The sequence below is a fragment of the Calidris pugnax genome, unplaced genomic scaffold (assembly GCF_001431845.1).
Source record: "Calidris pugnax isolate Ruff unplaced genomic scaffold, ASM143184v1 scaffold188, whole genome shotgun sequence".
In the NCBI taxonomy this organism is placed as follows: domain Eukaryota; kingdom Metazoa; phylum Chordata; class Aves; order Charadriiformes; family Scolopacidae; genus Calidris; species Calidris pugnax.
This window is the reverse complement of record NW_015091257.1, coordinates 1,265,958-1,278,037: the sequence shown is the minus strand read 5'-3', so window position 1 is coordinate 1,278,037 and position 12,080 is coordinate 1,265,958. Positions and strand designations below refer to the sequence as shown.

General features: G+C 36.8%; 1 protein-coding gene across 1 annotated transcript in view; it reads right to left on the bottom strand.

Moving 5' to 3' along the window:
* Positions 1 to 1,242: 1,242 nt before the first annotated feature.
* The window catches only part of VWA3B (von Willebrand factor A domain containing 3B), a 70,797-nt gene continuing 59,959 nt past the window's right edge, over positions 1,243 to 12,080 (bottom strand). The window contains exons 28-30 of the mRNA XM_014960208.1: positions 11,478 to 11,575; positions 6,542 to 6,780; positions 1,243 to 1,501 (exon numbers count right to left, since the gene is read on the bottom strand). Coding sequence (XP_014815694.1) covers positions 1,263 to 1,501; positions 6,542 to 6,780; positions 11,478 to 11,575 — 576 coding nt within the window. The 3' untranslated portion in view covers positions 1,243 to 1,262. The remainder of the gene's footprint in view (positions 1,502 to 6,541; positions 6,781 to 11,477; positions 11,576 to 12,080) is intronic.

Sequence of the window (12,080 nt, the reverse complement as noted above, 5' to 3'; positions counted from 1 at the left end):
GGAGGAGGCAACAAAGGGCAAAAAAAAAGACCTGAGATATTACTGCTACATCAAAGCAGAAGAATATCCTAGCAGTCAGATCCAGTTATAAATGTGTCATTTATCTGAAACACAAAACTGTGATTAAATTTGCTATCATAAAAGCTGGAATTCACAGAATAAAAATGTACCACTAGATTACAATATATACATGTGTATACTTGTATTGTCCACCTTCTGTTTCTGTTTGGTTAAGTGTATTTTTTCAACTTCATTTTATCTCAAATGTAAAAATGAATACATACCTCTGCCTGGAAATTGCATGGGTATCTAAAGTCAAGCTTGTGAGAATCTTTTACTTCCAATCACTTTGATATGCCAAAAATATTAAGAGTCTATTTTCACCTTCCTAACAGAAAGCCCTAGGCAACCATACAGTTGTGTCACTACCTCCACAAGTCATACTTTGGTTGAGATGAGGATATAAAGTCCTAAACACACTACATTCTCCCGACTCTTTGTCATTTCAAATGTCATGTCCTGGAAAGCAAATATCACATTAAATTTGTTAGAGAGAGAAAACGAATCTTTATTTGGATTTAGTTTTTTTTTACTGGGTTCAGTCACCTCTCTCTTATTTGGGAGCTAAGGGTAGAGATGCTTCTAAATGTGTCTAGATGCAATTCCTGCTTTTGTTTATAATACCATAATACTGAAGCAATTCCTCTGCCTTCAGAGTAGCACTGGCTTTACACCCAGTATCATAGAGAAGAATACAACCCATGGTCTAACCCAGTGTTACTAAGAAATTAGTCTTCAAGGGCAAAGCACCTCATCTGCGTTCTCATGGGACAGTCCCCATCAGTGGAAAAGTTTAGGACAAATACATATAGAAGACAGCACCAGTGGAAAACCAGGTAGGCTCCCTGCAACACATCTCCCGAGATGCCTGGAAAACTGAGTCTGTGAAACAGGAGTTTTGGAAAAAGGCATTTCATAAGAAAGACCCATGGTTAATAAATCAAACAGGTCTACTGCAAACAAAGGATACTAAGACAATACAATTTTCCATTCTCTCTTCTAATATTGATACTTTTCAGTAGCACAACCGAACTTCTGACACTGCTTGTCTTTCATACCTTCAAAGAAAGTCTGAAAAATCATAAATAATTTAGCATTAACTAGTCAGTTTATTTTTTATTCAAGAAAGAAAATTTCAGTTACAGGTGCTAAAAATCTTTGCAGCCTCATCCACTCCTCACAAACTCCTCCATCACATACCCTTAACATGCCTTCCTTTGCTCTGTACCATGCTGCTGATGCTGTCTTGACAATCCTTGCTGCTCCATTTTGACTCTAATAACTCTGGTGATGTTGCTTTTACCTGGCACTGGAGACTTTTCTACAGCTGGACTGTGCAAGCAGCTGGGATGTTTTGGTAAGGTGGGAGCTGAAGCACTCAGAGACTGCGGAGTTTGATGCCTTGATGAACACCAGGATGATGAAATGCAGAATGAAGATGCTAGGAGAGAACAGATACTCTTTAGTTAGAGAAAAAATTAACCCACCCTGAGTGTAGCAATTCAACACCACCCCAACACACACCCTGAAATTTATCATGGAACAAATGACTCCATGAGTATGGTAACAGAGCAACAGTGTTGTGTAAAGAGGCTTTTCACTGCTTTCCTTTTTGCTCTCACCCTCACAAGTTCAAACCAGTCTCCTTTTAAGTATTGCTGTTTTTTAAGCTTGTAACGGTTGTTATTTACATGCCAACCTTCGTTCTTACTCTTCCTCAGGAATTGACTTTTGGCCACTGCTGGGGACAGGATCCAAGCTGCATGGACCTGTGTCTGACCCATTACAGCCATGCTTATCTTCTCTGGTTTGCTATTAACAATACTGTGTCACTGAAAAATCACTTTTTACAATCATATCAAATGACACCACCAACTACTAGGTATTATTCTGGCACAAAATTATGACAATCATAACGAATGATTGGCAAAAAAAAAACAAAGCTGGAGGAAAAATGAAAGAATAAAATAGGAAGAAACAAAGTAAACAAAATCATATACTCTATTTTGCTTCATGTACTTCTTTAGGGGGGATTTGGGAGTTTAAAAGGATCATATAAGGAACGCTTGTGTAGTAGAAAACAAAACTGTGGGAAGCATCTGAAGAATAAAGATATGATATGCATGGTGGGGAAGCAACAAACAGATTGAGTCCATAGAGAGCATGAGATTTAAGTATGCTTAGTTTTAGGAATGCTGGTCATTCATAGCTACCACTGAAAACCCTGAAGCTGAGGGTTTAAAAATGTAAAGCATGACTCTGACATTTGTCTCACACATGCACAACAGCAGCACTTAGATGCACAAAAGGAACATTCTGATTCTTCTTGGGCAACCTAAGAGACAGGAATCTGGAGTTCATCTGTGTGAGGGTCAGGAAATTTCTTGACTGTATCCGATTGCAGTACAAAAACATTGCTGGAATAAAATACTGAAAGGTATTGTGGCCATAGTGCTACCTTGAATGAAATGAAACATGCACTGGTAAGTGAGTGTTCCTCATCACACACAATTCACCATTTATTTTCTTTACCCACTGCATGTGCCCTCTATGTACATTCCCAAGATGCTGAAAGAAACCACTCTGGTCTTGCTCCCAGAATCTGGACAGAATTGCCCTTCCTCTCCACCCTCAGATACCCCAAGAGATGCCTTCTTCACCAATGGAATTGCACTTTCTTCCCTTGCACGTCTCCATGTTTCATTCATTATGGGGAAAGAGACAGGAAGTTTAAAATGTTTTCCTCTTTTGATGAGTGGAAACCCTGACAGAAGAGAGAGACGTTTAGGCCAAGTTGTGACATGCTATCAACAGAAAAACAAAAGCTAAATCTGGAGGCTGTTGGGGAGCCCTTAACAACACACAGCTGCAGTAAGTGACAGATGCAAGCAGAGCTGAATTGACATCAACTGCTTATTAAACAAGCCATGACCAACAGATGGGAACACTGCTTTATTACGATAGCCTTCTCCAAATGCTGAATGAACTAACTGGAAAATGAGATTGGAAAACAAATTGGTGCTAAAAATGCGAAATCCTACTGCGGGAAATACAGCTAAACCACTAGACTGCCAGGTGCCACAGCTGTTACACTCTTGAACCCTATTCAGAGGAACTGGATTTGCCACAGAAAAGGACAGAAAATGATCATTTTCAAAGGTCTCCCACCTATTCCACATTGGCAGTTATAGTAATTATCAGTGCAATTACTTCAAGTCACATCTTATTAAAAATTAAAAAGCAGATTGAGGCTCTGCTAGCTATGATTTGCTAATGCATCAGGCAATGCAGTCTATCTCTGTGTATCATACATGTATTTCACTCTGATTTTTTTTTCCTGATTTAGTTTTTCACTACGTCACCATTTTGGAAAATCAGCAAGGAAATCACATGAAATGAACATTGATTTCAGGCATTACCAAACAGAGGGAAGACTAGAAAGACAGGGAGAAGAATTTTTCTATAGAAACAAATACATCTTTTTTAAAGTATCCATAAAAACAATTATTGCAATAACCAATGACAGATTTAAGTATTGATAATCTTGTTCAATCTAATAGTATTATTCAAGTTACTTACACAAAGAATCATAAGCCCACTAACAGTCAATGGGAATTTGCCAGGACTTCATTCACTCTCTTATAAACATACAGAGCTAACACAATAAGAGCAGCAACCATACATGTTAAAAAATTAATGTGTTAAATATAATAGTTCTGGAATAAATAAGACAAAATTACACATCGAACAATAATGAAGCTAATATACACTAACTAGCTAACACAATTACTAAATCTTTATTCACTCTTGTTAAAGCTGTTTCCCTGAGTGGGAATAACACGATCAGGTTGTTGATTCCTTCTAACAACCAGGAATATTTTAGTTGAGCATAAACCAAACCACAAACATTCCAAAATGCTCCATTATTTCATACAGGACCCACAGCTCTGTGGAAGTATAAGGCTTCATGTAAATACAAGGCTTCATCAACCACCTATATAAGAGCGATGTAGCTGAATCCATTGGGCAATGGTCATTCAAGGTCAGGACTACTTACTTCCTCACATAACAGACAACTGTTATATGAAGCCAGCAGAACTGGAGGAAGAAGTGTTGATTAACACATGGAGTAGTTACAAAACACAGCCCAATCAGCTTATTAAAATATATATATATTTATCTGGAGAGTCCATAAGAAGTGACAAGACAAACTTTGGAAATGAAATGTAGGAATTGCTGATAGCACTGAATGCTTTTAATACATTACACACATACTAACATTCACAGAAAACTATTGTGCATAAATATGAAGAAAAACCTTTACTTTAGGCAAATAGACCAGGACCACTGAGCTTTTTTGAAAGTTATTCAGGTACTAGATATTACAAGGAAGAGAATATGTGAGAAGATTATGCATCTTTCAGATAAAACAGTTCCCAGTTTAACAGACTGCTTTTAGAAATCTTGAAGAAATAAGTATAATCTAGTTAATGTAAAAGATGTTAACTACCAAAGTTATTAGTTTTAACTATTAATGATATTTATAGGTATTGAGAACATTTCTTTGAGATGCTGACAAATACTCAAGAAGTATTGGAAACAACTATAATGAAAATCAGGTAAAGGATCACTCTGATGAACATTTGTGTGTGCAGCATACGAAGGGCAATAATGAAGATTTCAGGGTTATGTAGGTGTCTGAAGATGAAAATAGGGTATTTCAGCTCATCAGTACTTCTGCAATTTAGGCTCCTGACATGAATATCCAGCCTTCTTTGAGCATTATGAAAATTCCTTGAAGGAAAAGTACCTTACTAGGTACCTAAGATTTTCAATATCTGGTCCATAGAGACTAACTGAACAATTCTATAGCACAGTACAGCTTTCCAACACCTCACTCATGCTATTCAACACTTATTCATATTGATATAATTAAATATGACAACTTCTGAGGGTAAGGGTTAACCTGTACAGGTGAATCTCACAAACCTGTTCCTCAGCACATATTGGACTGCCAGGCAGTAAGTGTAAACTAACAGTCCATACTAGACCTGAACCTTGAGCAGAAGGAAAAAACAATGGCAGGCAAATTTTTATTCTTTACTGTCTTCACCCTTTAAAATTATGTCCAGTATTAACACCATGAAAATAAATGTGTATGTCAGGGGTCAAGTAATGCATTCGATATAATTTACAATATTATATACACAAAATGCTATGAAATAATTAGCATAGTTTGAAAATGGGTCAAATATCTACACCCAGAGAGGATAAATACACAATCACATACAGAGATTGGATAGTTATCTGACAAAACTCTGTGACCATGACCATACAGTCTTATTTAACATCTTCATCAGCTCTCTGACTTTCTCTTTTCTAATAAAACACAGAGGACATCGAAATGAAAATGCATTTAAGCTTAAAAAACATCATATTCCAAGTGCATGGTGTCATCAGAAGAGGAAAAGGTTCCCTCTTTAGTATGTTTGACCTGCATACCACCTTGAAACCTTGTTAGAGTCTCAATAGAGTACTATGAGATTATTTGGTAGAGCTAGGCAGGATTCAAATGCTAGATAGCCACTGCTCTCATTTAGTATTTCCTTCAACCTGCATGGAATCAGTAACACGACTTGCTAGTCACATTCTGACCAGGCCATTCCAAAAATGCAGTGGCACCATAAGACCCATTGTAAGCAATGTAAATGGAATTTGCAGACAATCTTTAAAAGATGAGTGAGAACATAGAAGGAAAGTTCAGAGGAGCCAAATCAAGTTGATTGACAACATGATGACTGAGTGAATCTATAATCCACTGCTTCTGGAAGTAAATAATTAATGCAGATGTTGAGAACATGTTTAGTACAAGGAGGTACAACTAGCAGGTTTGGAAAAAATCTTGTTATTTTTCTACTGACAGTAGGATTTTTAAAATGCAGAGTTGAATGTGGCATGTAATGGCATACCTACACTAGCAAAGGTCTCTACTGCAGAGTGACAAGGAGTATTAATACTGATGTCAGCTTTAAATAAGCTAGCTCAGACACTAAAAGCTCTTCAATCTCTGAAGCATTGAGCTCCATATGCAATAATTTAATGCCTGCAGTATAGACATACCTTTAATCTAATAAGTAACAAACAGTAGAGGTTCTGGAATACATACTCTGCTTACTAGCAGGTACTAGGGGTGGTGTTACTGCATCTTTACTGCTACTATGAATGTTAGGGAAATTAAGACAGCACATGCTGGAACATGCTCTGTATAGTTCTTCCCTTTGCTGTGGAAACACGTGCTGAGAATGATCAGTGTGAAGAATGGTTTCCAAAGGAGGTGAAAGAACCCCATCACAAAGGGCATGTGAAAGCATCCAGAAAAGATAACGCAGAACCCCTTTTTCCTTGTGTGGGGACAAACTGAAGACCCATCAGATCTGTTTAATCCCATAATATTTATGATTTTCCAGAGCTACTTCTTTACCTTCAAATTCTTCTTCACTGCTAGGCAATGAATTTCTTTCTCTCTGTTTTACTTTCCTTCTGGAGACAAACAAAACATCATCAGAGCCTGACATCCTCTCCCTGGGATGTCTTTTGTCTTCAGCTCTCCTCTTCTTTTTCTTTTTTCCCCTATCTTTTACAGTAGTTTCCTTTGCTTCTTCTCCTTCTTCGTCTTCCACAGATGAATGAGGATAGGGCTTTGTGGTCTCTCTTTCCAGGCTAGAAAATCAGAGAAGGAAATTCACTAAGCTAAAAGCACACATATCATATACTATTTTAAATCCTTTCTTATACGACATAAATTTCACCTTTTCCCCCACCTCTCAGTACTAACAAGAGAAAGGCTTATCACACCCTTGAACATTTGACAGGGCTATAAATGTCTTACAATTCAGCTTCCTTCTTATTTATACAATAAGAAGAGCCTAAAACACAGCATGCACTGTTTCATTCTTTTTTCTGTAGATACTGTATATCTTGCCAGCCTATTGCATATAATGTTTCCTCTTTAAAAAATTCTGGATAGTATTCCTGCTAATCTCAATTCTAATATGATTCAGCAAGAATTGATACCCTTAGTATCCTTCATAGACAGTCCATCCTCAGCCCACTCTTAAGATTTCTAAAATTTGTAGAATAGTTATGAAGCAAAACACAGTTACAGATGTCTCCTTTCACTGCACTAAGGCCCAAATTATCAGAAGTGCTTTGATAACTTAAATTGAAACAAATATTTAGGCACCCAGCTTTGCTGACAAGAGAAAGGCTCCTAAATACCTTTCCATCTCTGGCCCCTAGTTCTGTCTACCTCTTATGGCACCAAAAAGGATTTGGGAAAAAATTGCCTTTTATGGTGTAGACCCAGAGCCTGTGGTGTTTTACTTTGCATATGGAATTTGTCAGTTACATTTGCAGACTGCTTGTTCTTCTGTAAGTCTTTCTTTCCACTGCGATGGTAGGAAAACACCCCAAACAGATGTTAGCATTCATTATTAAAATTATGAGAGCTATATTAGTACCTCTAATGATTAGTGGTACATGCCACATAATCATCAAAAGACAATCCCAAAGAACCCAGAGCTAAACATTCAGCCGAAGTATTGTAATACAACATCTGTGTGCACTGTGGACTCCTTGGCAACAGGGGACCCTGGGCTACCCCTTTTACTTTTTAGTGCCTTACTTCTACAAGACTTAGCACACAAAGATTGTATCTTTTTGAGCTTCTAATATCGCATTGCTTTCAAACTTCTTGTTTCCTTTCTGATTAAATCATGCTTCTATTTTGCTTCTATCAACAATGTCAGCATGTTCTTATTATTTCTGCGTGCACCAATGAGCAATATGCTGCACGGTTCCCCTCTGATAAGTATGATATGGAAGGTAGGCATCTATTTTAGATTATAATAAATAATAAGTTTCAGTGTGAAGCTCCCCTGAAAGGTAGGAGCTCTGCTGGAAACTCCAATTCAATCTGGGCTGGAGCATTGCCATAGAATTTCTAATATTCGTAACTGATTAACATGGAACTAATGAAACAGTTCAATGGCTTTGAACGTATACACCTCCTCACAAAAGTAAAACAATCACTCAACATGGCATAATGATTACACAAAGAAACAAATATAAAGTAAAATCATGGACAGTACCAGCTTTTTATGATGCAGCCAATGAGTTAATATAAGTTAATGCCCAGAAGAGGACATTATGTATGTCTATGTGATATTAAAGCGTCATGTTAAGCAGCAAGAAATAAATGAGTTTTCACTTTACAAGTACATGGCTTTACAGAGAACTCAAAATGTACCTAAGAACGTTACAAGGAGAAGATAAACATTCTGAATTAGTAAATGCATTGCAAGGGACTGTATACTCAAATATTACAAAGCTATTTACTGTAAAGAGTTACAGATTCAAGAAGTAGGAAACTTAGAAGACTCTTAATTATAAAAGCTCTATAGCACCAAGCTTCTATTGTTAATTCTTGAAAAAGAGACTAAAAATTCAGCAGAACCAGGTATGGTACATAATGTGGACAAAGATGAAGACAAATACATTGCAGTAGATGATAAAGTTGGGAATGTGAAAAAGAAGGTATTGTGATTCTGGCAAGAATAATTGTGGAATATTGTGCATCAGTAGTGATCACTGAGGTTTTTATCGGCACACCAATGCACTTCATCTGGGCACCTCGGGATTAGGCCTATGTTGCCAATATGCTAAAAATTTCTATTTATGTAGTTTATCCTATGCCACCAGAGGACCCTGGGAATCCCAAAGGCTCAAATACGTCTAGTTCAGGGCTGTAAGTGGGTATCCAAGTTAAGAGAGTCTCAGTTTTAGATGCTCTGCTCTCTGTCATTTCTTATTAGCTGTTTTACACATTTCACTGCACTCTGGGCTATAAATCAATATATATCCATGGAGTCAAAGCATCTAAATTGCATTCTCAGAACTGCCAAATGCTCAGATGTGACTGCTCTGAGTCCCATATCGTCCCTTTGTGTATCTGGGCCTTAAAACACTAGCAATCAGATGTAAGTAATAGCATTTGAAATAGCATTGTTTGAAGGCACTTGTTCCTTTAATGGGGTAATTTGAGGACAATATGAATAGTGCTATCCTCAAAAATAGAGACATTTTGCAGTAAAAATATTGTCATTTCAAATATGGTGGTTTGTTTCTAAAATCTACAACTGCTGCAAGAAAAAACAGAAATGATGTAGTGAAAACTTCAGACATTAAAGCAAGTGTAAGACATTGGTATGCTCAATCAGTGTGCTTGCAAAATTTATGCTCTATTCCAGGTCATGCTAGAAAATGTTTTAGTTTGGTTCAAACGGGAAAAAAATGAATGCCTTAACTGAGAGTCCATTATTTTGTGCTGTGGCAATAATATTGTTTGGAATATTTTATTTAGATTTCATTAATTTAATTTCAATCATCTGCTATACAATCTAGCCAGTGCATTTATAACCAAATCAGTGTTTATTAGCTGGAAACACTTTATAGACATTCACAATTAACATGACTCGAATACGCAGTCTCATATACTATTTTACCCAGAGATGTGCCAGCTTTGATATCACTTCTTCTAAAATTTATATCTAATGAGTACATTTATTTCTCGTTTGCAAAAATTTAGTGCATTCATTTCAGTCACTTCTCCAAAGAATTCCTCTGTTTGCCAGTGAATAACTCAATTTGCTCATCTTTTGTACTAACAACAGTAAGTCAGCTTGCCAATAAAGTCTGTCTGGAGAATTAATATTAAATTTGATATTAAAGCACTCAATCATGAAACAAAGCATGTAGAATAGAAGCCACTCTTACTGTTTATGTATTTAGTCACACCTTTTCTTAATAAGGTACTTCATTTAGAATATAATCCAACTCACTGGAAGGGAAAGACTTCCACTGATTTTGCTGGAGTTCAGCTCAATTATATACCAGCCTCTTTTCAACTGATTGTATGCATTAAGTAGGAAACCATGGTCTTCAGGTTTACTTTTTTTTGAAAAGAGGCTGCCATCACTTAGGTGATCTGGCCTGGAAAAAAGGCATTGATGTATTTCCAGACTTGGAATTCTGCTCAGGTAAGTGGGGGTATCCATTTGTTTATGTGCTGTGGCTGCAAAGTGGCAGAAGAAGAAGTTACAAACTGTGCTGGAATCACTAGTATAAAATGCGTGGGAAAGAGGGCTTGAATCAGTGTTGCTTTTTCATTCCATCATTCTCAGGGAATCCGTAGATCAGCCCACAACTGGTACCTTCACCTATCATTTTTAGATATGATCTTTACCACTGATCACCATATTAGAACATTTCAATAAAAATGAAGAACTTCTGAAATTGCCTTTAAAGGTTGGATTTGTCTTGTTTGTGCAACCTCTTGGGAATAAATCTCCCATGACAGAGATTATACATTTTTTTGGCAGTGGTGCCCATACTATGTTGACATACGGAGAACAGGAAACCCTTCAGTCTAGAATCCCTGTGTGATGTCAAGGCAGATAGAAGTTTCAAATCAAAGTATATGTTTTCTCATACAAAACATGAAAATGTATAGCTCCTTCTGGGAAAATGCTATGGATGATAAAGGTTTACATGCTTCAAAAAAGTAACCACACAAATTTGTGGAAGAACCCATCAAGGCTTGCAGAGACTCCAATTCTGCTTCAGAAAATCCTTGAATCATGAATTGCTGGAGGCTAGGAATGTATTCTGGAGAAGTATCACTAGATGATTGCTGTGATCTTATTCTATTTCTTAAGATCTGTTGGTGCTAGCTGTCAGAGATTGTTTGTGCTCTGAAGGTTATCACAATCCAATGCTATTAGAACTTAATACAAGATGAAAACATAATCCACAGTCACTTGGAACTACTGCACATTCAGCACACACTTCACACTGGAAAAATGTTAGCCCTGCTGTATGTCAGTTCTGCAGAACTTAAGTAGAGGCTCATATTCATCCTACATGCTCTCTTCCCATCATTCCCCAGATTTAAGCCCAGTAGAAGATACAGTATCTTAGAAACAACGTGTGATTTAATGTATAGCTTTACATCACAATGTGTATCTTAACAGAAAAATAAGGTCTACAACAAATAGAAAGTCCTTCTCACTTTTCAGCAATCCTCTAACAGCTTTGTGTGGCTAAGCTTCAAACCATCACATCCTACCAATGTTTCCACAGTGAAAACAGGGCAATAAATTGCCAGATAATAAAATGGTAGGACAGACCATTAATGCTCTTCTAATCAACATGCTTATGGGTCAAATCCCTTGGTTGCATGTATAGAGCACGTCAGTTCACAACAACTAGAGTATTACATACTGAAATCCGACAGCATAAAGCAACATTTAGGATACACATAAAATAACTTCTATAATTTTACATTCAAGCATACTCACATCATATAATCCACCATCTGCACCATTTTTATATACCGACAGGAAAAGGCATACTTTGTTTGGCTGATTTTAATAAGCCCACTTCTTATACATTGTTCCTGCAATAACATAATCAACATTCATCTAATTTAAATCTAAATCTCATAAACAATGAAGATACATATCCCTAAAAAGTCAACTTAATGTTACTATAATCAACTTCTAAATATCAATGATAAAAGTTTCAAGTGCAAAGTACATTTTCTTAATATGCACTATGAAAAATGCAGTGAAATTACCATAATGGCTTACAAACAAACATACATAATGAAATGAACTGAAGACTATACTGAGTGTGATAAAAATCCCTGTGTTTCTCATTTTAAGCCGCATGGAGCTTGTAAAAGCCAGCAAATGTATTATAGAGGAAAAACCAGTATGATTTAAGAAGAAATTATCCTACAGAATTCCTGGTTCATGTCTGTTGTAAGAGCTCCTCAGATCCAGTTAGCTGGAGACAGGGACTGGGACAGTGAGCTTATTAGCCTGGAAAATTAAATCTGCCTCATCAGAAACAGAACAACGGTCATACCGTTGCCAAATTAGTATCATCTTCTAGGTTTA